The 23,263-nt window shown below is 36.8% G+C and overlaps 1 protein-coding gene across 1 annotated transcript in view; it reads right to left on the bottom strand.

Moving 5' to 3' along the window:
- CAMSAP2 (calmodulin regulated spectrin associated protein family member 2) overlaps positions 1–23,263 on the bottom strand; it is an 84,821-nt gene that overhangs the window by 23,239 nt on the left and 38,319 nt on the right. Inside the window, exons 4-7 of the mRNA XM_088153326.1 lie at positions 21,949–22,032; positions 15,810–15,951; positions 14,092–14,231; positions 129–222 (exon numbers count right to left, since the gene is read on the bottom strand). Coding sequence (XP_088009452.1) covers positions 129–222; positions 14,092–14,231; positions 15,810–15,951; positions 21,949–22,032 — 460 coding nt within the window. The remainder of the gene's footprint in view (positions 1–128; positions 223–14,091; positions 14,232–15,809; positions 15,952–21,948; positions 22,033–23,263) is intronic.

The following is a 23,263-nucleotide window of genomic DNA, read 5'->3' as shown; positions in this document are numbered from 1 at the left end:
CTTAAATAAGTTATTTCCCCATATCCTGAACAGTGTAGCCAATACTAAGAGGCTTTTGTATTTCACCAGTTCAGAAATATGGTCCATGTTAAACAGCAGATGCTGAACAGAGGATCACAGAAACTTACCTTGAGGATGACCTACAACTCGAGGCTGGACAAATGATGGCTTCACAACTTCAAACCACCAGAACAGCTCTGCCATGAACACTAAATAATTACTCTGTAAATAAGAGAAATTAGTGTTAACATATAGGTTCTGAAGAAGGGAATTCATGGTATCCAGGTTACCCACCATTACAACTTTATACTGAGATTTTGAGTAAGAGATGTTATACACTTGACACGATAACTATAATGGGAAACTTTAAATCAGAAATAAACCACCTGCTGCCACTGAGATATTTTAGACCAGTGTTTCTCAACCTCAACAACTTTAAGATGTGTAGACTTCAACTCCCAGAATTCTCCAAACAACATTAAACTTCCTTAATGCCAAGATGGGTGGAGTTAATGAGAGTTGAAGTTCAAAACATCTGAAGTGCACGACATTGTATATCCTTCAGTTAAACCTACTAACAGAAAACCATGTATTAAAAAAAAAAGGCAAACAAAAAGAAATATCAGTATTTGCACACATTTACAATTATGAAGATATTTTAATGCAACATCCTCATAATCCTTTACTTAATCTGCAATTATCCAGGCATTTCTTCCTGATGTCGGAGTTCTAGCCTGGGCAAAGTTTTTAATCAAAAGAGCAATAACGGTAAGCAAAAGAGTGTGATGGCATCAGTTTTGTTGCAAAGTCTGAAATCCAGGGCCAGATTTCTAGAAAGGGGGACCAACAGGGAGGAAGCAATTACCAAAGCAGAAACCCATCAGAAGTAGATTCCTGTTCACATGAGCCTATGGTAGTTGCCTTCCATTGACAACACACCATTTAAATCATCTATCAATTGATTCTCATTTGCTGTTTTAGGAATGCAGAGATTTTATAACTCATTATTTACTCGCTCATTTTGAACCTTGAGTCAAGTGCTTCAGGATGTGGCCATACTACAAAAGGGCTGTATATCCTTCAACATACATTTGGAAGAAACAATTCAAACCTTGCACAAACACTTCTCTGCCATTCAGTAAAGCAGCCTGACTTTTTACAGGCATTTGTACGAGCCTGAAAAAGAATTGTAGCTGAAAAAGAATCAAATTATGAGTCAATTCCTTAAAACAGCTGTATATTTCATCAAGCTTGTGCAAAAGCCTGAAAGAAGATCTGCTGAGTAGCATAAAGATGCTCTGATCAAATGAGGTTGAAAGCACTTCTTCTGAATCATTTTTGAAGCATGTACAGCCCTACAAAATAACTTCTGATTACTACTTTTATTACACAGATAAATGGATACATTGATGGCTACAAGGCAGTGATAAAAGTAGAGCAAAACATTACTTGGCAAGTATCACATGAATCTGTCAGGGTAGCCTAACCTCTCTCCCTCTTCTTCCCTACCTGTGCATACATTACTAGGAAAGTGCCAAACAAAAATATTCAGAGCTGCTTTGTAAAGATAAAGCACAATGAAAATCAGCTAACTGAAGCTAACTAAGAAAACACCACTGCAGAATGAAATATATCTATAGGTGGTCCTTGCTTAATAACCACTCGTTCAGTGACTGTTTGAACTTACAACGGTGCTGAACAAGTGGTACTTACAACCAATCCTTGACGTTTTGGCCATCGCAGTGTTCCTGTGGTCATGTGATCGGCTTGCAATTACAATGTCGCAGTGTCCTGCAGTCACATGATCTCCATTAGAGACCTTATTTGCTGGCTTCCTACAAGCAAAGTCACTTGGGAAGCCAGCAGGAGGTCGCAATGGCAACCATGTGACATCATGCTTAATGACAGCGCAGGATTTGCTTAACAATGGAAGCTGGGAGTGCTGGAACTGCCATTGCTAAGTGGTATGTTCACATGACATCATGCTTGATGACCGCATCACTTAGCAATGGAAATTCTGGTCCCAATTGCCATTGTTAACTGAGCACTACCTGTACACTCATAAGTTCACACAAAGTTCCTGTGCATCTGCACATTCTTCTTAACAGATTCTGGATATTTTGTCCTGTTGCCGGGACATTTTAGTTGCTTTTCCTAGGAGACCCTTTTGAGTAAAGCTTGTCTGGATCCATCAGAAAGCCCACATCAGGCCAGCAAAGCTAATGGTATCACCACTAACCAAACCAAATATAGCCAAAAACAATTACTAAAAATCAAAATGAAAGCGGGGAAACCACTCTCCAATTTATTTATTACCATATATTCATTTTTTTCAAACCACATGAAATGACAATTAAGTTTCTCTAAAAGCTTAGAGGTAATTCCCCTTCCAATTATGGCACCAGATTAATATGTTTGCTGTGGGTACAAATTGTCATAAACCCCTAAAGAGTGTCTATCTAATAAATACCTGGTGGTTATTATTTTTTTAATAATTAGTTTTACATTCCTGAGCTTGTATACATCACTGCAGGATAAAAAATTCCCATATACAGACCCATATACCTGAATTGATTCATACACACCTATCCCACCATTCCCTTTCAAGATAAGCAATGTCAATCAAAACACTGAAAGGAAATAAGAAACAGTAAGACTAAAAAATTGAAGTCATGAATAAGGGGAGAAAAAGGAATCTAGCTAAACCATTCACTGAACGTCTCCATAGCTTTCTGCCCTTGCAAGGCATCCCTGTTTCCATCATAGCCATATACTGCTTCATACACTGCCTTTTGTTCTTTAAACTACATCTCTTTCTTTAATGAAGATCTCATTGACTCAAACTACAATTTTCTTGACCTTCCCCTTCCTCTTGAGCCATTCACTCTTACTTCATATATTTGTTTTGCAAATAAGTCGTTCTTCATTTTCAACGCACATCTTTCATACTGATCATTGAGTTTTATAATCAATCCATACTCATAATACCTTTCTTCAAAATGTCAGGCATTCACAGATGCAGCCTTCACACAAACACTAAACAAACTGCAGCGCCACTACATAAGCAAACCTCACTCATTTAACATTTTTTGAGTGACACCATCTACATATGGAGTCTTACAATTTTCAACATTCTCACAGCATATCACTCTTATTTTTTACATTCACTTTTGACCAGAGGTTCCTTGTTTAGCTCTCTTCACCCACTTCTAAAACATTTTATTTTCATCAAAATAACTCTGCACTTTCTCTGCTTGTTCTAATTGTAACTGTCCCTTGCTCTTTGGCTACATTCTCCGCAACTACTTTTTCTCTCTGTACACCTTATACAGTATCTTTCTGTCATTTTTTGCAGTAATTCTTATATGCATTTTTTCCTCTTTTACAATCTCATTCCATCAAGCATACCTTTTCATTCTTATTACTATATTTCTCAATCTTACTTATTACCAATATTTCTCAAGCACTTTGTAACATTTGTTTCACACTGTTCTAGCAGTTTCCACATAATCTTTCCTAACATCCGCTTTCTATTCATTCTGTTTGGAAATTAATCTATCTTTGATTACTTTTTTCATACAGAATTGTACTTTCTTTTTTTACAGTCAATATACTTCTATTCTCATTTCTTTTAACTACTTTTCTTTTCTTCCATGATTATCTTTCCTAAGATTCATTCCTGACACAACCAAATAATGGTTTATATCACATTTATCAACTCTGCTACTTTATCATCAATATGCTGGTCAAGGTATAGGGAAGGAAAAGAAGAGGTCAACAGCAAATGAGGTATTTAGATGGAGTAGTGGACGCTACAGGAATGCCTCTGCAAGAATTCTGTAATGTGGTGAGAAACAGGAGGGTTTGGAGAGCATTTATACAAACATAACATCACCCTTGCACTCTTCACGGATTCTCTCATTCATCATACACAATCAAATAAATAATGCCTTAAGATTTATATTAATTTGTTTGCCTTGTGTATTAAACTATAAAGTTGAAACTAATAGTCCTTTTTCTAACCAGATGCTTGCCAAATATTCACTGTTCTCATTCATTCTTGGGTGTCTGAATAATGCAATTGTTTTCCCATACTCTCTCCTCCTATTCCCACTTATCTGTTCATGTTACCTTGTAAAATATTTTTTTCTATGGATTGCTACAGAGCTTTCCCCAAAACTCATCTCTGGTACTGGAATTTACAATACAATTACCATCAACCTGTGGATTCCTACCTTCACACACCTCCAAAAACCTAGAGACACTTGTTCTTATTTTCTGACATACAACTTAGCTCTTTCATTCATAATTAATTCTATGTCTTCATTTCCATGCATGTATCCATCAATTCCACTCCACAAGATCAGACCACCTTTATTATATATATTGTATATCTTCCCTTTTCTCTTTGTTTCACAAACACCATATCTACTGTACATACATACATACATACATACAAGTAAAGCCAGGTTTCACCCAATCATGCTCGTGGTACTCTATGCAGGCTAGGCTCTCTAATCAAGAGATTACCTTCCAACCCACATATTCTTGCCTGCATCTCAGCAACCTGGGAATACATGCATGTCCTGACACGCAGTCAGAATGCCAATGATAATCTGATGATTATACATCTTGTTTGTTCAGCACTGAAAAAAACATTGGCATAGCTCTGATAATTCTATATAGGACTTAATAAGCTAAATTCTAAATGAGACCTATGCTCAGACTTATTTCTTTGTGTCTTCCTTCATGATCTAACAGAATACTGCAGAGAAATTTCCAGTTTACCATTGCCTATGTTCATACAGTGTTAAGCTTTAATGTTGAAACTGGTTTGCTGAAGAAGCCACAGTGGCCTGGTTTGCACATAATGACAAGCTTCAGTGAGTGCGCTCATTCATCATAATGTCAAAAACAAACCATATTATGGTTTACTGTAACTGTGAACCCAGTCTGTGTTCTTTACTTCATCCAATCTTGGAAAAAATGGTTTCCAGCTTCCTGAAAAACTAGCATCCTAAACCAACTTCAAATTAAAGCTTAGGAGCCTAGCGTATTCCAAAAGTGATAATGATAGTTTCCAATTCAAGTAAAAAAAAACCATGATTAGAGACTTCCTGATTTAGTAACAGATTTTATCAAGGGAGAAATGAAGGGAAAAGAGTTGTCAAGCAGCAACACGATCATTCAAATGCAGTGAGTGTCTCCCTCAGCTGAAAGCAAGCATCCAGTTGCCATAGTTATCAACCTTCAAACAGCATTGGAAGGGGGGGAAAACGTACTGCCTTTATATTCAGCACAATATTGATGGTGAATGGAAACACCCTTAAATGTTTTCCTTCAAGCGAAAAAGAAGGATCATTACAGCCATTTTTCTTTGCTAAAAATATATTATATTGAACTTATGTTCCACATAAAACAGGCAGAAACTCCAACTGCTGTTTAATCTCATCCAAGGGGCTTCTGTAAACCCAATGGAATCTCTAACTTGTTTTCTTGAACAGCAACCCACGTATCATATTGCAAACCACTTCTGAAAATTATCCTCCATTTTACAAGCAGTTTGTCATTTAAGGATGGGGGGGGGGCAGGCTGCTTCATAAATCCTTCCTTAGGTGCACATAATGAGTCTCACCATTTCTGAGACCCTATCCATACTATTTACTAATATTACCACTTATTTACAGCTAAAAATGGCCTATGCTCAATATTTTAATCACATTTCAAAAACATTCAGCAGTTTAACAAGCAAGCTTGAGGTTTCTAGATTTCCTCTGCAAATTATATTCTAACTTTTGTTATTACTGTTAATTTTGAAAGTCTGTTACTTCACCAAAAATGAGATCACCGGCAGTGAAGAAAGTAACAATTCCTTTGTTCCATTACAGTATTGAGAGATCCTGATGTAATTCCTCTACTTCAGAAAAAAGGTTAAGCACTGTGTACACCTAGCATAGCCCCTTACAGAATAGAACTACCGGAAACAGACTACTGCATGGTGAGCCTGTCTGGTGCTGGAAAACTTTTATTCTGCTCTTTACACACTGTTGTGTTACAAGAGCCACCCTGGTCTAGTGGTGAAGGCTCCAGGCTAGAATCCCGGAGCCTGAGAGTTCTAGTCCGGCCTTAGGCACGAAAGCCGGCTGGGTGACTTTGGGCCAGGCACTCTCTCTCAACTCACCCCACCCCACAGGGTTGTTGTTGTGTGGAAAATAGGAGGAGCAAGGAGTATTATGTATGTTCGTCACCTTGAGTTATTTATAAAAAATAATAAAGGTGGGATAAAAAAATCTATTAAAAAAAAAAAGACTCTGTCCTGTCCCTGAAAATACTAAATAAAATTAAATAGAGCCTTGGTTTATTTCAGACATATTTAGACATGGCAATGGAAATGTTAAGTACATATTACTTGCAATCAGTAAAACTGGATAAAAAGGACAATAGATTGAAGTTTATTTCAGGTAAGATGGCAGCATTTTGGGCTGATGATTCAGAAGACTTGGGCAATGGTACTTAACCTATTCTGTATAGTGATGCATTCCACATAAGGCATGGGTGGAGAACATTTTGGGTTAAGCTGTGTGCTGCTTCTTTGAATACCATCTGAATACATAAGGCACTGTGGTATATATGTGTATGACATGAACCTTCTTACACAAAAATTATTTCATACACGTCTTTTTGCGGGTGGAGAAAAGATCTCCCCTTTTTTAATTTAGAGGAAATGGAACAATCTAGTCATGGAAGAAAAGAGCCAACTTCTTTCTCCATCACATGGTTATTCTTTTATTTCCAAGAAGAAAAATGACCTCTGTGGTTGCTTTAATGGGGCAACCCTATGGCCCTGAGGTTCTCTATATCTGCCCTAAAATATTACAAGGGCAATCTGGGGAACTGGATCTCATGATATGAAGTACCTTTCCTCAGCTACAGAAAGGTCCTTTCCTGTAGGTACTTTCTCAGTTGTGGATGTATTTTGAGACATCATTTTCTCAGCTCAATCAACATGGGAATGGGAATTATTTGAGAGGTATACCTTTCCAGAGACATGTGTGATCCCTTTTCCCACAAAACCCATTTGATACTGCAATCATTCAGTCATTTTTAGAAGAACAAATAGTATTTCAGTGATACAAGATGTAACACGGAAGCAGCTGTAGCATTAATTTTTATTTTTTTTTCAAAAATGGTAATCTTTTAAAAGTCCACAGGTGTGGCTGTTTTGTCTTAATGTTAAATGAAGTGTGATGACTATAACTGACATAATTCAATTCTGGGTGACTAGCTTTTTAGTAGAAAGGATTTTAAATGGGTCTCTTTCAACATTAATATTTTGGAGAAAGCTGATCCATAGATGAATTCAGGTTATTATGCATGGCATGTGTCACAAAGAAAGGGCTGGAAAATGATCCAGTTGCTTCCTCCCTTTGAAAGCAATTAACCCTCAATAAATGAGCATGACCTATATTTATAGTGTATAATAGAAAGCCAAAGAGATTAGGACATTTTACTATACCTTATTAAATACCATGCACAGATCTAATTAGGAATGAACCAAACAGTCTGCAAATGATGAAGCAGAAACAGGAATTTATTTATAGGGAGGCTTCCCAAATTGTTCCTGAGAAATGTCTAGTTTGACTGATCAGAAACTGTATTGAAAAACATCGTTTCTAAACAATGGAGCCTAACAATTCTTAATTCAAAAAGTACGTGAAGATTTTATTTCTCTTCCAGATCTTTTGATAGGATTTTTTAAAAATGCCCCTTTTTCACAACTTCGACATTTTGGTTGATCCTGCTAAAGATGTTAAAATATAGCTTCATTCAAGGGAACAACGCTTTTTGACAGTAACTTATAATACAGATTTCTTGTTGATTAGGGCTACCAGGTTTGGGCTGAAAAATCCGGATGGCCACTAGGTTATTAGCTTTCAATATCTCTTTGCAGCTAGTGGCAGTCATCTGATCGCCCTATCCCTAATAAAGGAATCATCCAAGACACACAGAAGAATAGAGACCCCCAGTATACCATCTGTTTTATTATTATTTTTTTCCTTATCAGCTTTTTATGTTCCCATTTTTAACCCTCTTGCCCTCTCCACCTCCTATAAATCTGGAAACAGATTCATAAGTATAAAGCCATTCCTGGCATCTTCTTGTTGACAGCATGGTGATTTTACTAGGATATATTCAAAATCTGGCTTTTCTAATCTAATTCTTAAGTCCTGATTCTGCACTAAACTAATTACATAGACTAGTGGCTTGTTCTGTCCACACTTGCTTAACAACCATAGTACAATATCAAGGGGTTCAAGAGTGTATTTAAATAAGCAATTGCTTTTTGGTTGCCATAAGGAAAGAGCTAAAATCACATAGAAGCACATATAACTGATATCAAAGGACATAAATTATCCAGGGTACTGATGATGTCTACTACATCAAACTTAACTGCAAAAGCAGAAATCATGTGCTCTGCAGGATGCACACGCTGCAGTTATGTTGTAAATCATACAACAAGTAGTACATTCCTCGGTGGAAAAGCAATTTAAAAAAGACAAACCAAGAATAGCTACAGCAGATTGCAGCTGCAGTGGATCAAAACTATATGGATGGGGCAGGATACAGAGGAGGTTAATTCAAGTTTTAAAAGCAGGTTATGATCTTATATGCCTACTGAAAGGCATGTATATCGTATTCAGTTCATCTGAATTCAAGAGTTTCTTTTGAGCATTAAAATGAGTGACCCATGATCCCAAAGTAAAAGGTTTTCAGTAGTTAAGCATTCTGCTGGCCTTCACTAACAAGCCGGAATTATTCAAAAATAGCCATTTTAGAATACTGTAGTTAAATTTTATCTTCCTAGGATCACTTAAACTGAGGTACCAAGAGTACTGGATTCCACAGCACACTTAACAAAGCTCAACTGCTAGCTGAGTGTTTCCTTGTCAAAATTCTGGGAGGAAAATCTGGCAACCCTTTCTGTAACATTTTATTTATTTTGTTACATTTATATCCTGCTTTTTCTCTAGAAGCTCAAGGTAGCTTACAAATAGATTTTTCTGTATTTCATCCCCACAACAATAAATCTGTGAGAGGTTGATTTATGAGATGGTGACTGGCCCAAAGTCACTCAGAAAGTTTTTGTGACTGAGGGTAGATATGAATCTAGCTCTCTCCAGTCCTCCTCTAACCCTTAACTACTACAATAACTGGCTTACTACTCGTATTTACATATGAGGAGTAGGTTTCTAAAAATGTTGAGAGACATTACAGTTCAGTTTCCTCTTAATAAATGATTCAAGAGCTATATACTGTTATAATTCAGAATCAGAGAAGAAAAAAATCAAGTTCATTTATCAAGGTATATTAAGCAGGATTTAGTCATATTTATGACCTAACATTAATAAGATTCAGAGAAGAAAAAAAATCAAGTTAATTTATCAGGGTATATTAAGCAGGATTTAGACATATTTATGTCTTAACATTAATAAGATTTATTTACATGTATGCCTTATTTTATTTAGCCTGAATAAAAGCAATTTTCATAGCATGCTGCTTTATTTCTAATTTGCAATTTAAATTTCTTATACATATTCATTTTAGTAAGCTAACATGATAATACCCATTAATTTAATTGTACAGGTCTAAGGAAATATTAACTGCCTAATTGTTTTTCCAATTTTATTAAGAACAGTGGTGAAATTTCAACCAGGCCAGGAAAAGCCCTTTACTTTTTAAGGCCTTTAACCTGAAAGGCTGTCAGATCAATTTACATAATACAGTAGTAAATGCCAGAGAGGCTGTACCCTCAAAATCAGATTAAACAGAATTAAACAGATATACAATTCTTTGTCTATTCAGAAAAAAACAAAACCCTGTGTATAGTTCACTGAGACACAATCCCCAGTAAAGATTAATGTTATTAAATCTTATGTACCTTAACTTTAACCTAACCTTAGTTAAAGAGATTAAATTGAAGTTAAAGAGTTAAGCATCTTTTTGGAATGGATATCTAAAGGTTATTAAAATGCACAATTGCAAATAGACAAGAATCATTCCTGAAGTATTTGTTACTTCCAATCAGCTTGATACAATTACAGTGTTGCCTTCAATTAAACAGATAACTCCTTTTTGCTTTGGTTTCATGAAAACAGAAAATATCCTGGAAAAAGAGGTTGGATACAAATAGTATTTAGGATCACATTGGTAGTTCCAGTCATGGTTTCTGAATAACTTTCTCTCCTCTCCCTTTGAAAAGAAAAGTGGGCAAACTGACAGTTTTCAAGACAGCCTAATTCCAGATTACACGTTAAATTGTGGATAGCAAACGAGTAGTTTTGATGTTGTTGTTGTTCAGTCGTTAAATCATGTCTGACTCTTCGTGACCCCATGAACCATATCGTGCCAGGCCTTGCTGTCCTTCACTGCCTCCCTGAGTTTGCTCAGTTTCATGCTCATTTTTTCAGTGATGCTATCTAACCGTCTCATCCTCTGCCGTCCCCTTCTCCTTTTGCCTTCAATCTTTCCCAGCATCAGGGTCTTTTCCAAAGAGTCCTCTCTTTGCATTAGGTGACCAAAGTATCTGAGCTTGAGCTTCAGTATCAGTCCTTCCAATGAACAGTCAGGGCTGATTTCCTTTAAGATTGACTGGTTTGACCTCCTAGCAGTCCAGGGGACTCTTAAGAGTCTTCTCCAGCACCACAGTTCAAAGGCATCAATTCTTCAGCGCTCAGCCTTCTTTATGGTCCAGCTCTCACAGCCATACATTACTACTGGAAAAACCATAGCTTTGATTATGCGGATCTTTGTTGGCAAGGTGATGTCTCTGCTTTTTAATATGCTGTCTAGGTTTGCCATAGCTTTCCTCCCAAGGAGCAAGCATCTTTTAATTTCATGGCTGCAGTCTCCGTCTGCGGTGATCTTGGAGCCCAAATAATTGAAGTCTGTTACTGCTTCCATTTCTACCCCTTCTATTTGCCAGGAAGTAATGGGTCCAGATGCCATGATCTTAGTTTTTTTAATGTTGAGTTTCAAGCCAGCTTTCGCACACTCCTCTTTCACCCTCATCAAGAGGCTCTTTAGTTTTTCTTCACTTTCTGCCTTTAGGGTGGTATCATCTGCATATCTAAGGTTGTTGATGTTTCTCCCTGCAATCTTAATTCCGGCTTGTGATTCTTCCAGCCTGGCATTTCTCATGATGTACTCTGCATATAAGTTAAATAAGCAGGGTGACAGTATACAGCCTTGTCATACTCCTTTCCCTATTTTGAACCAATTGGTTGTTCCATGACTGGTTCTAACTGTTGCTTCTTGGCCTGCATACAGATTTCTCAGGAGACAGGGTAAGGTGGTCTGGTACCCCCATCTCTTTAAGAATTTGCCAGAGTTTGTTATGATCCACAAATTGAAGGCTTTTGCATAGTCAATGAAGCAGAAGTAGATGTTTTTCTGGAACTCTTGTGCTTTCTCCATGATCCAATGAATGTTGGCAATTTGATCTCTAGTTCCTCTGCCTCTTCAAAACCCAGCTTGTACATCCGGTAGTTCTTGGTTCACGTACTGCTGAAGCCTAGCTTGTAGGATTTTGAGCATAACCTTGCTAGCAAGTGAAATGAGTGCAATTGTGCGATAGTTTGAGCATTCTTTGGCATTGCCCTTCTTTGGAACTGGAACGTAAACTGAACTTTTCCAATCCTGTGGCCGCTGTTGCATTTTCCAAACTTACTGGCATATTGAGTACAGCACTTTAACAGCATCATCTTTTAGTATTTTAAATAACTCAGCTGGAATACTGTCATCTCCACTAGCTTTATTGTTAGTAATGCTTCCTAAGACCCACTTGACTTCACTCTCTAGGATGTCCGGCTCAAGGTCAGTGACCACACCAGCATGGACATCAGGGACATTAAGATCTTTCTTGTATAGCTCTTCTGTGTATTCTTGCCACCTCTTCTTAATCTCTTCTGCTTCTGTTAGGTCCCTGCCTTTTTTGTCCTTCATCATGCCCATCTTTGCACTAAACGTTCCTTTGATATCTCCAATTTTCTTGAAGAGATCTCTAGTCTTCCCCATTCTATTGTTTTCCTCAATTTCTTTGCATTGTTCATTTAAGAAGGCCTTCTTATCTCTCCTTGCTATTCTCTGGAAGTTGCTTATATCGTTCCCTTTCACCCTTGTTTTTTGCATTCCTTCTTTCCACAGCTATTTGTAAAGCCTCATCAGACAGCCATTTTGCTTTCTTGCATTTCTTTTTCTTTGGGATGGTTTTAGTTGCTGCCTCCTGTACAATGTTACGGACCTCTGTCCACAGTTCTTCAGGCACTCTGTCTACCAAATCTAATCCTCTAAATCTATTCATCACCTTCACTGTGTACTCACAAGGAATATGATCTAAGTCATACCTGAGTGGTCTAGTGGTTTTCCCTATGTTCTTCAATTTAAGCCTAAATTTTGCAGTAAGCAGCTCATGATCTGAGCCACAGTCAGCTCCTGCTCTTGTTTTTGCTGTCTGCATAGAAGTTCTCCATCTTTGGCTACAAAGTATATAATCAATCTGGTTTCGGTACTGACCATCTGGTGATGTCCACGTGTAGAGTCGTCTCTTGTGTTGTTGGAAAAGAGTGTTTGTTATGACTAGCTTGTTCTCTTGACAGAACTCTATTAGCCTTTGCCCTGCTTCATTTTGTACTACAAGGTCAAACTTGCCTGTTATTCCGATTATTCCTTGACTTCCTACTTTAGCATTCCAATCCCCTATGATGAAAAGGACATCTTTTTTTGGTGCTAGTTCTAGAAGGTGTTGTAGGTCTTCATAGAACCGGTCAACGTCAGCTTCTTCGGCATCAGTGGTTGGGGCATAGACTTGGATTACTGTGATGTTGAATGGTTTGCCTTGGATACGCACTGAGATCATTCTGTCGTTTTTGAGGTTGTACCCCATTACTGCCTTTCCCACTCTCTTATTGACTATGAGTGCAACTCCACTTCTTCTAAGGGTTTCTTGCCCATAGTAGTAGATATAATGGTCACCTGAATTAAATTCACCCATTCCTGTCCATTTTAATTTGCTGATTCCCAAGATGCCGATGTTCAATCTTGTTTGACCACATCCAGCTTGCCTTGGTTCATAGATCTTACATTCCAGGTTCCTATACAATATTGTTCTTTACAGCATCAGACCTTCTTTTCGCTTCCAGATACATCCACAGCTGAATGTCCTTTCGGCTTTGGCCCAGCCGCTTCACTCTTTCTGGAGTTACTTGGAATTGCCCTCCGCTCTTCCCCAGTAGCATATTGGACACCTTCTGACCGGAGGGGCTCATCTTCCGGTGTCGTATCTTTTAGCCTTTTGACACTGTTCATGGGGTTTTCTTGGCAAGGATACTGGAGTGGGTTGCCATTTCCTTCTCCAGTGGACCACATTTTGTCAGAACTCTCTGTCATGACCTGTCTGTCTTGAGTGGCCCTGCACAGCATAGCTCGTGGCTTCACTGAGTTATGCAAGCCCCTTCATCATGACAAGGCAGTGATCCATGAAGGGGGTAGTTTTGATAAACAAAATTAAGTCCTTTCAGTTAAACACTGAGAAAATATATGCAATATTCACAATGAAATATTAAAAGATAACTGATTCAACATGGAGAAAACAGAGGGAGAGGATAAGAGGGAAAATGATGTAATTAATAAATCACTATCAGAAAAGGAATTAAAATATAATTTATATGGTTTGGTTAACGCAATATTGTACCTCAAACTTTGAAATACTTCAATGATGTACCATTTCCTCCTCAAAAATCTAAAATCTGTCATGAAAGTAGTGTTTTTAAAAAACTGCTGGTAAAATAAAAGTATTTAAAACATTACTAGCAAGATATGTCCCTGGCTGCTAATTTATGAACACATATATACCCACAACACATAAAATACATGTTGTGTGATGGGTCAGAATTTTCTAAGAGCTGTAATCTCAGTAAAAACAAAATGCAAACATTCCTGAATTTTGGAATAGCAAAGGAAAGTAGTACTAGGACCCTGAGTATATTTACCTCTGGAGAATAACCCAACTACAGTCCTCTTGTTTTGTATTACCTTTACTGAAGAAGCGGCATACAGCATATCTTCCAGTGCAAAATGGCAACATTGGTTTAAGTACTCCTGACAAAATTCCTGGATCAACTGCAGATTGTACAAACTGTCGGCTAGTGACATGGTTTCCTTCAAACAGATATCTATAATGGGGGGAAAAAGATGATACAGTCTCCGCAATTCTCAGTATTCAGAACCAAATTGAAAACCATAATTCATTTCCAATGTGCTGTATAGGATTCTATTCACAGCAAATGCCAATTCACAATTAGGTAAACTTCTTTAAACCAGTGATTTTGTAAAACATTAAACTATTAAACACAGCAAATAAAATAACGTGCCAGTATTTTGTAGTATTACACTTTTGTTTGTTTGTTTTTTTGGTGCCTTAAAGTCAGTGTTGATTCCTGGTGACTGCCTGGACTAGTCACTTTTCTTGAAAAGATTTCTGGAAATGATAACATTGCCTTTTTTCCAGGGGTGAGAGAGAGTGTCTGTGCCAAGGTCACCCAGCTGGCTTTGTACCTAAGGCAGAACTAGAACTCACAGTCTCCCAGTTTCTAGTCTGGTGCCTTAACTACTACACCAAACTGGCTTCTTACACATTAATAAATAACAATACTTTGGAATGTTGGCACCTAATACTAAATCATGCTTCACAAATCATGATGCAAACAAGTCATGTGCTTGTGCATCCGCTCTTTCACTTCTTTTAAACCAATAGCTGAAACCTGAAAAAGGACACTTTTGTATGACATCTCAGCCAATGATTAGGGTTAACTGAGTCCAGCTAAAAAAGGATTCTAAATCAATAGCAAAGCCTAGTTTGAAGTCAATTTATCAGGACAGTTAATCATAATCCCTGATTCCTATGAAACAGTTACCTTCTTGATTTCTTTACATGTCTCTGTGAAAGGAGGAACAAATGGGTGGTATACATGGGCTGTGCAACTCATTCACATGTTAATTTCATTAAACTGTAACTTTTGACCAGCGATAATTTGATAACACAAATGCAACCCTGACATTGTTTACTAAGAAGTTACTAAATTGCCTCTTTCTCATTTGTCTTCTCTGTGAGATAGTGAAGAGGCAATCAGCTTTCTGTTTCTATAATTGTACTTCAGTTTTTTACATACAGCAGATTTTGAACAGCTGTTAATCTTAACTACTTTTTTTTTTTTTAAACTTCATCAATCATGTTTGCACTTCATTTGTTTTTTTCGGATTTGAAGAAAATGAAAAGCTGTGATTAATTCAAAACAGCAGTGATCATGCTTGAGGAATGGGGGAGGCGCAGGTGGCTGTAAAGTTTGTTGCCATTCTATTAAGTAATTATTTATTGTCACACCCCAATAAAGCCAAATTTTCAACTATCTGGCTGATTTCAAATGCTTGTTTATTAAATTGCTGCCATAATCAGAATGACTGGAGGCTCACACAGAAAATATAATTATATTTTCAGTTGAACCACACTGATTTGGTGAGGACAGCTATTCCCAGTTTTATAAAACCACAGTTCATAAAGCTGGGAACTTATACTAAAGCCAAACAAGGATACCACAAATATTCTATTTTGTATTAAGCTATCATTCTCTGTTACGCCTAAGCCAATGAATTCTGGCTCAATATCAATGAGCATACTGGAAAAATAAGTCAAGATTCAGTTAAAATAAAAAGCTACTCGAATGAACAGACCTATCAAAATCAAGCAGACTTACCCTCTAATCTAACTATCTCTGGGCAGTAAAAATGGATCAGAGCAGCTAAAGCGCATCCATCTCTACCATCTTTCAGCAGATTTTCTACCAAGGGAACACAGGGCAGCTGTTTAAGCAAAGTCTGTTCCTTCCGGTACCGAGCCTGTCATATAAAAAGAAGAAAATCATCCAGAAACATCTGTACAAAGGGTTACGTGCTGCAAATTCTTTAACTAAATCTCAATAAATAAATAAATCCAAATTGGTTTTTAAACCAGACATCATTTTCCTAATTTATGTAGATTTAAACAATTCCATTCTGAGAGATGCCAGTTTTTAATCACATCTCTCAAACACACACACAATCTTTTTAGGGGATCAACATTCATACTTAAGGAGTCAAAGATCAGAGCAATGGAAATGAGCAATGGCAAGTAAAACAGGACAGATTATGATTAGGCTCACACACCATGGATTACAAACCACAGTGCTCGCTTCACACTTTGAACAAATCCACAAACAAAACACATTATGGATGAGTATTAATGCATGAATCCAATTTCCTTATCTGAATACTCACATTCAGCCACACTTTCTAGAAGGCAAAAGAGCTTCAAGATCATTTGAAGTAATTTGGGACAAACTATCATATACCAAGACTGAATTAGTGCCTTGAATGGCCCTATTATAAATTGAAACTCTTGGGAAAGCTACAGTCCCAATCTATTGTTACAGCATGCTGCAAATTGTGTGGCTATTGCTGCCAAGCCAAAAGGAAGAAGAAAAACTGAAGGGGAGAGGGGAAGAAAATTGATTCGGTAAGGAATAAGCCTATCGTCAAACATGAACAGCCACTGTAATAAGTCATTGGTTGCCTCAATCATGATTCTTGGATGGATGGACAGGTCATAGGACAGGGTCTTTTGAGTACTGGTCATTATAGGTTGGTCAAAGAATCAAGGAAAACATAAATATTGTTTCCACATTTTATTCAAGTTGTTTTTTTTTTTTGATGTGTGAAGTTTGAAGAAAAAATATCTTAGATTATGATCTTCCAACATTTGTGTTTTCTGTCCTGACAACTAAAAAGTATAATGTAGCTTTAGACTCCCTTCCATATATTTTGCAGCTCTGGTTAATTTTAACTTGGTTATTTTAAACAATCTAGTTCCAAACAATAGTTTATAATTTTAGTTGGTTTCAGTGAGCCACAATTAACCACACAAATAGGATTTACACAGTACACTAAACCATGATGTGATTTATTTAGTTTTGTTCTAGCATTATCTCTGAATCCAGCCACTGTGATTTGTAAGCCACTGCAGTCAGTGTTGTCAATGGTTTAGCATTATGTATTAACTAGGCTACCAGTCAGTCAGTCACTCCCAACATAATACACCATGATTTGTTTCTGCATTGTCAAGGCACTTGAAAGAATAGTAACTAAGAAACGTAAGGCAGGATTTGTCATGGCTATAGTCTATGTTCCCAGTTGAGACTGGGGTTTGACAACCATCCACTATTCTTTGGAAATATGACAATTTATGCATTTGGGCAAATTTATTCAGGCTCTCCTTGAATTCTGAAAGTTAATACATCAAACATTGCCCCAAGCCCACCAGCTGTTTTTTTAATTGTTTCATTTTAGGTGTCACTAACTGGTGTATAATGTATAATTTACATGTGTCTATTCTTGTTGTATTACCAAGCTCTGAGCCTCTTCACATGGGCTGAGATATTTGCAAGCTTTTAAATCCCCTACAGCAGCCCAAGTTCCTTCTTCCAAGTTGTCAATTCTACTTTTAAATTGCCCATCCCTCTATGACTTCAAGTTTTTTTTACTTCAAAGACTTCATCTTTGTTTACTTCTGTTTACAATGAGGTAGGAAGTAATAATGAATGAAAAGAAAACTTGCATAAGAGTCATTTTAGATTACAGAAGGGGAACAACAATTAATATAAGCATCAGAGATCCATTCTTGTATATTCATCACAACTACTGAGCATTACATATGATATTAAATATTCCCTCTTTCCCCTCTTTTTCTAAGGAAAGAATTTTGTTGTGGACATACAATATTAATTTTTACAGCAGAGGTTCTCAAACTGTGGTGCCAGGACTGCCTAAAATAACAAATGAATGTGATCCTCCTATGAATAATGAAACTGATGGTGGTGGAAGTAGCCAAGCAAACATAGCAATTTTATCACCAGCTACCCCAGTGGCAAGCTGGGTGCTGGGATCTCTTCCTGGCTCTGAGGAGGTGGCCCTATCTGGGCATGGTCCTCTCCTTCCTACTAGCCATACATAGCCAGGGTTCCTTCCCTTCTGTCTTCTCCAGAAGACAAAGTTTTGCAGATAACATTGCTCTCGTCTGCCCATCTTCCAACACTCCTGGCTACCAGGGCCACCCTCTGACCACTCTGAAAAAAAGACACGACTGCTTTAAAGAGATAGTTCATTCCCAAATGTTCCATATTATCTCTTCCAAATAATTTTCAAAACATTCATAATGCAACTGTATGTGCAATGTATATATGCATGTTTCCTTATGTATGTCTCAGTGTGTATGTGGCTATAACCTAACATAAGTAACATAGCATTCCATCTTTTACAACTACTTTTACGTTTCTGATATGTTAGAACAATCTTTCCTCCCTCCAAAACTTTCCCCTCCCCAGTAAAAATAAATGTATTGAATGTGTAGATTTCTGCATTTTCAAACTTGATAGTATAAATTATGACAATATTAGGATTAAAGAAATGAAATATGTTTGGATCTGCTGCCAAGCTCATTTATCTGGAAGCAAAAACTGTTTTGTTGTAGAAAAGGATAATTATGTGTTTAAAGTAAATATAATAAATGAGCTTCTGTAACCATATATCTTCTGCTTCTATATATTTTTTAAAAAATAATGATAAAGGAAACTAAGATGAGCATTGATAATCCTGATGGATCCTCATATATCCATGCCAATGCAGATACTGATTCTCAACTGTTTCAAGCCGCTCCATCACCCGCTCCTCTTTGGTTAGTCATTTACTCCTCACTCCTGAAAACTGTGAGATGGGCACCTCTGGGATGGTCTTTGTCCAGCTGTAATGTACCGGGGGTGGGGAGGGGTCGGGGATCAAGACTATTCCAGGGTATCTTAAGTTACCTCCGCTGCCTCCTTTGGATGGGGATCTTACTTAAAAGGTAATGAGTGGGGAAAAAAGGCAGAAATGAAATGTATGATTGGACTATCATGACATTGGCAATGCAACTGAACATTAAACTACTGAATCAAAGTGAAGCAACATGACAAACTTACAGGAACCAGTTTCCAAAACCATTTGGAAGGAGACTTCAAGGGAAGCAGCAGGGAAAAAGTAACAGGCAAAGAAAACATGAACATGTTGACTGTAATTCAGCATGTAATTCCACCATTACATTTTCTTTAAGCCATTTTCAGTTTTATGTAAAATTAATGATATTTAATTGTCTTGGTTATACACATGCATTTATTATGAATGGGATTGTTAAGAGTATCTCTGAAAACAAGAACTTACTTTTTGTCAGTTCAGCACACTGCAGCAGAAAAACTCTCATTCAGAGATAAAGACTGACATAAACATAAACAGTATCTTTTATCTCAAAAACAGTTGTACTGTTATTTCTAATCCACTGTTCTCATCAAATAATCAATTTAATCTTGGAGTGAATTACACTGGGTTTGCAAGTCGGGAAACAGAGAGTCACAGCACTGGAGGCGTTTTATTCTACATTCTTCAAGAGCAATGAAGGTACATCTTTACAGCAACTTCTGATCATAAGAAACAAATCCTGTTCAATTTCTAATGCCAAACTCATTCACTCTCAATATGTTATAAAATGAGTAAGGTAAAACTTGCTAACAGATTGATGAGTTTTGTAGTGGTATTTTGGTAATGAATAAAAGAAGAGGAAATTATATTCCGGGAAACCACATGGAATGCAGAGACTAGTGTTTAAGCTAAATTATTAGCACAAATAATGAATGTTAAGTGTCCAGCTGCTGATGCTGGACCTATTCTGAATTCCCACACTAAAAGTCAAATGCAAAATGTAACTTCCTACATAGGTAGATTTTCCTGGGTGACTTTCATTCTTAGGAAGATTCTCTACCAAGTGTATAATCCTTTTTTACTGATTGCTGCTTAAACATGTTCTATTGTTTCATTATTACTACTATAATCCTTTTTAAACTTAGCAGATGTTTCATTATCCGACTAGATAACATCTTCACTGCTAGCAGTGCTTCAGTGCCAGCTTGGTGTTTTCTTGCAGAAAAGAGAACCCCAAGGACTCCACAGTTCAACCCTGAGTTACCAACAGAAGAGAATATATGTAGCTCAGGATTGTAGCGTCCTTGGGGTTCTCTGAGCTTGGTTGTTTTCTTGCAGACATTTCATTACCCGACTAGGTCACATCTAACATGTAATGGGGGCAGCAGAATAACTCAACTTCTTGTGATGATTAAATCTAGAATGTGATCCTCCAAACATAATACCAGAGAAGTGGGGTGGGGGAGGGCAGGGACCTATAAACTGGTGTAATTTAATTCATTGGAGTTCCTTAATCTGACCACTTCTCAGTCAGTTAATTATGGTCTTAAGTGAAGCAAATAATTTAGTTCCACTGTTCATAATGAAAACAAACTGGGGGCTGGGGCAGAAGAGGGCAAAAACGGGAGACCAAAGTCATTAGAAGTGACAGGCCAATTATAGGCCTATGTCAACCACTTTAGAAAAACTGATGTGGAACCTAATTGTGATGACTGCATAGCTAGGAATGGCTCAATTTAGCAAACAGCAAGGAAATAAAAGAATAGTTTGTTTAGCCACACACCAAGAAAAATGAAATGAAATGAAATGAAATGAAATGAAATGAAATGAAATGGAGGGAAAGAAAAAGGAGGTTCCTCTTGAAGCTGAGCAACTGCTGGACCTCAACAACAAAGTTTATATTTGAAAACTAACATATGACTGAGCAAAGGACTGACTTTCTCTACATATGGGATATGACTAAAATAACAATCAGTAGAATAAATCAACTAAGACATACTATTATCAAGGTAAATTATAAGGATCTGCAAGGGAGATAACAAAAGTTGTTGCTTATTTATAATGACCAAGGACAGCTCCACATTATAATCATACCTGTATGATCATGTCTTGGCTTGTTAAGCCAACACACACACATAGACACACGGGCCTTTAGCTGATCTCTGCAGCCTGTTCGATTTATCTGAACTGTAAAACTATTGTTACCAGATTTAGAATAAGCTAGAATATTAAATCATAGTTCAAAATTGGTTAAAAATCCTAGCTTATTCTAAATCTAGTAGGCATGATTTCCTGGTGAGATGAAATGAGAAGCTACAGTTAACCAGAAACTTCAGTGAAATACAAACGCGTTTTTCGATTAGATACTTTCCTTTCCAGAGCTGAGTAAGTCTTGATACAGCTAAAAATAATGTAAAAGTTTTATTGTCTATATTTCCGAATGCATATCAACCACTGTAATTTAAGAAATTAATTCAATTTCTGTTGTTACCTGCCAGATTTGTTATCACAAAATACATGAATACTGAAATACACCTTTCATTGGATCTATTATATTTAAAGGTGGGGAAAACAGTTTTGGCTGAAAAACTGCACTGTGATAAAGAGCCTTCAAAAGCTTGTAATACATTTATTCAAATCATTCAGTCATTATATTAACAATGCTGTTCATAGAAGATTACCTTTATCTGAACAAATGTCATTTTGGGAGGAAATATTGAATATGGATGTTTAAAATGCTTGCATATTTTTTCTTAGATGAAATAAATATTTGCATGTTATGGGGATATGCACATATACCCTTCTGTTTTCAGATACTTTTGTTTTTATCATTGTTTTATTTTTCTTTTTAATACTGTATTTCTTAGTGTTTAATGTACCAAAACAAAAATTGTCTCTGAATTTCCTCCAATATCTTATCACATGATATAACCAGGCATTGTAAGGAAATCTAAATAATGAATGAAACTTTGATGCTAATGATCTATTCAGAACATAACTTCAGAAAGGAAAATCCTTTATTAGTTGCAATTATTCTGAATGTTTCTTAACTAGTGTATTTTCCACACATACCTTCTGACCTCCTGGAGCTTCTGCCCCATGTTGCTCTTTCAGCTTCTGCTCCTGTTCCATTATATCCTTTAAATGTTCATTTGCCTAAAGGGGCAAAGGAAATTAGACTTAGATAAATTTTGCTTTCTTGCTGAGATGTTAAGTAACAGTATAATTATTGTACCATTTTGAAACAGTGCAGCTAAGGTTTTAAAAATTGTTTACAATACAACTCTCTCTTCTTGTCTTGTTCTTCTTCAGTATACACATGAGTCTTAAGAGGCCAAATGGGTTTAATCTTTAAAGCTGTTAAGTGCTTGAGCTTAGCAATACTTAGAAATGACCCTGAAATTGTGTAAACACTCTAAGACAGACTTTTCTTAACCTAGTACTCTCCAAAATTGTTAAGACTTCCACTCATTTCATTCTTAGCTGGCATTTCTATCAGCTGTGCTATTGATTAGGGGAGATGAGGTCCAACACATCTGGAGGGCACAAGGCTGCAGATGCTACCTTTTTAATACTTTGTACCATAGCAGAACATTCAATGCATTTCTATTGGTTTCCCATGCATGGAATTTGGGCCACTTATGCACTGATTCAAAAAATTAATAGATGCCTATTTAATAATTTATTCTCATATTTGCCGTTTACATCATCTTAAGGATTTGGTAGAAAATAAATGACTAACATGTAGTTTAACAAGTGTCAATCTGCCTGTAATTAAATCAGAACCTGCACAATAGTTGAATTTATGTAGGAATTGTTGTGAAGAGATTAAACAGTTGACAACAGATGGAAAAGAGAATTAAAGACAGGCTAGATAGGTCCTTTTCATTTCTTTGTACAATGCATTGGGTTGTACCTTTTCACTTAGCACAGGTAGCATAGCACCCTTCAGAAGTGCAGGGTGGACTGTTAGGTGATATCACCAGTGCCTTCCCAATTATAATAGTGAAAGCATTACTGAGTTACCTGAATACCTCAGCAACTTGGGGACAATTATACATTATGACTGTCATATATTCCCACTACTTCTACTTATATACAGGAAGAGCAGGGTCTTTGTGATAAGATTGGATTTGATTTTCTAAGACTAGTCCTTGAGAATAAGGCTTGTTTGCACATAAAACTAAGCCAGTCTTTGCTTTAAGTATGGTTTGCTGAGCAAGCTAGGATCCACCTTGTATATAAACAAGCTAATTGCTGTTTATTTTGCTAATTTCTTATCTGTTTTCCTTCTGCTTCTTTTCTAATATCTGAATAGTATTTCAAAGAAAGTAGCACCGAGAAAGAATGAGCACTGCTTAACTACATTATTAACCTACTTAATGTT

Source organism: Python bivittatus, unplaced genomic scaffold, assembly GCF_059951505.1.
Source record: "Python bivittatus isolate LINGU-HERP-01145 unplaced genomic scaffold, Pbiv_v1 ctg000700_np1212, whole genome shotgun sequence".
In the NCBI taxonomy this organism is placed as follows: Eukaryota; Metazoa; Chordata; class Lepidosauria; order Squamata; family Pythonidae; genus Python; species Python bivittatus.
The sequence above is the reverse complement of the archived record's forward strand: the minus strand, read 5'-3'. Positions and strand labels throughout refer to the sequence as shown.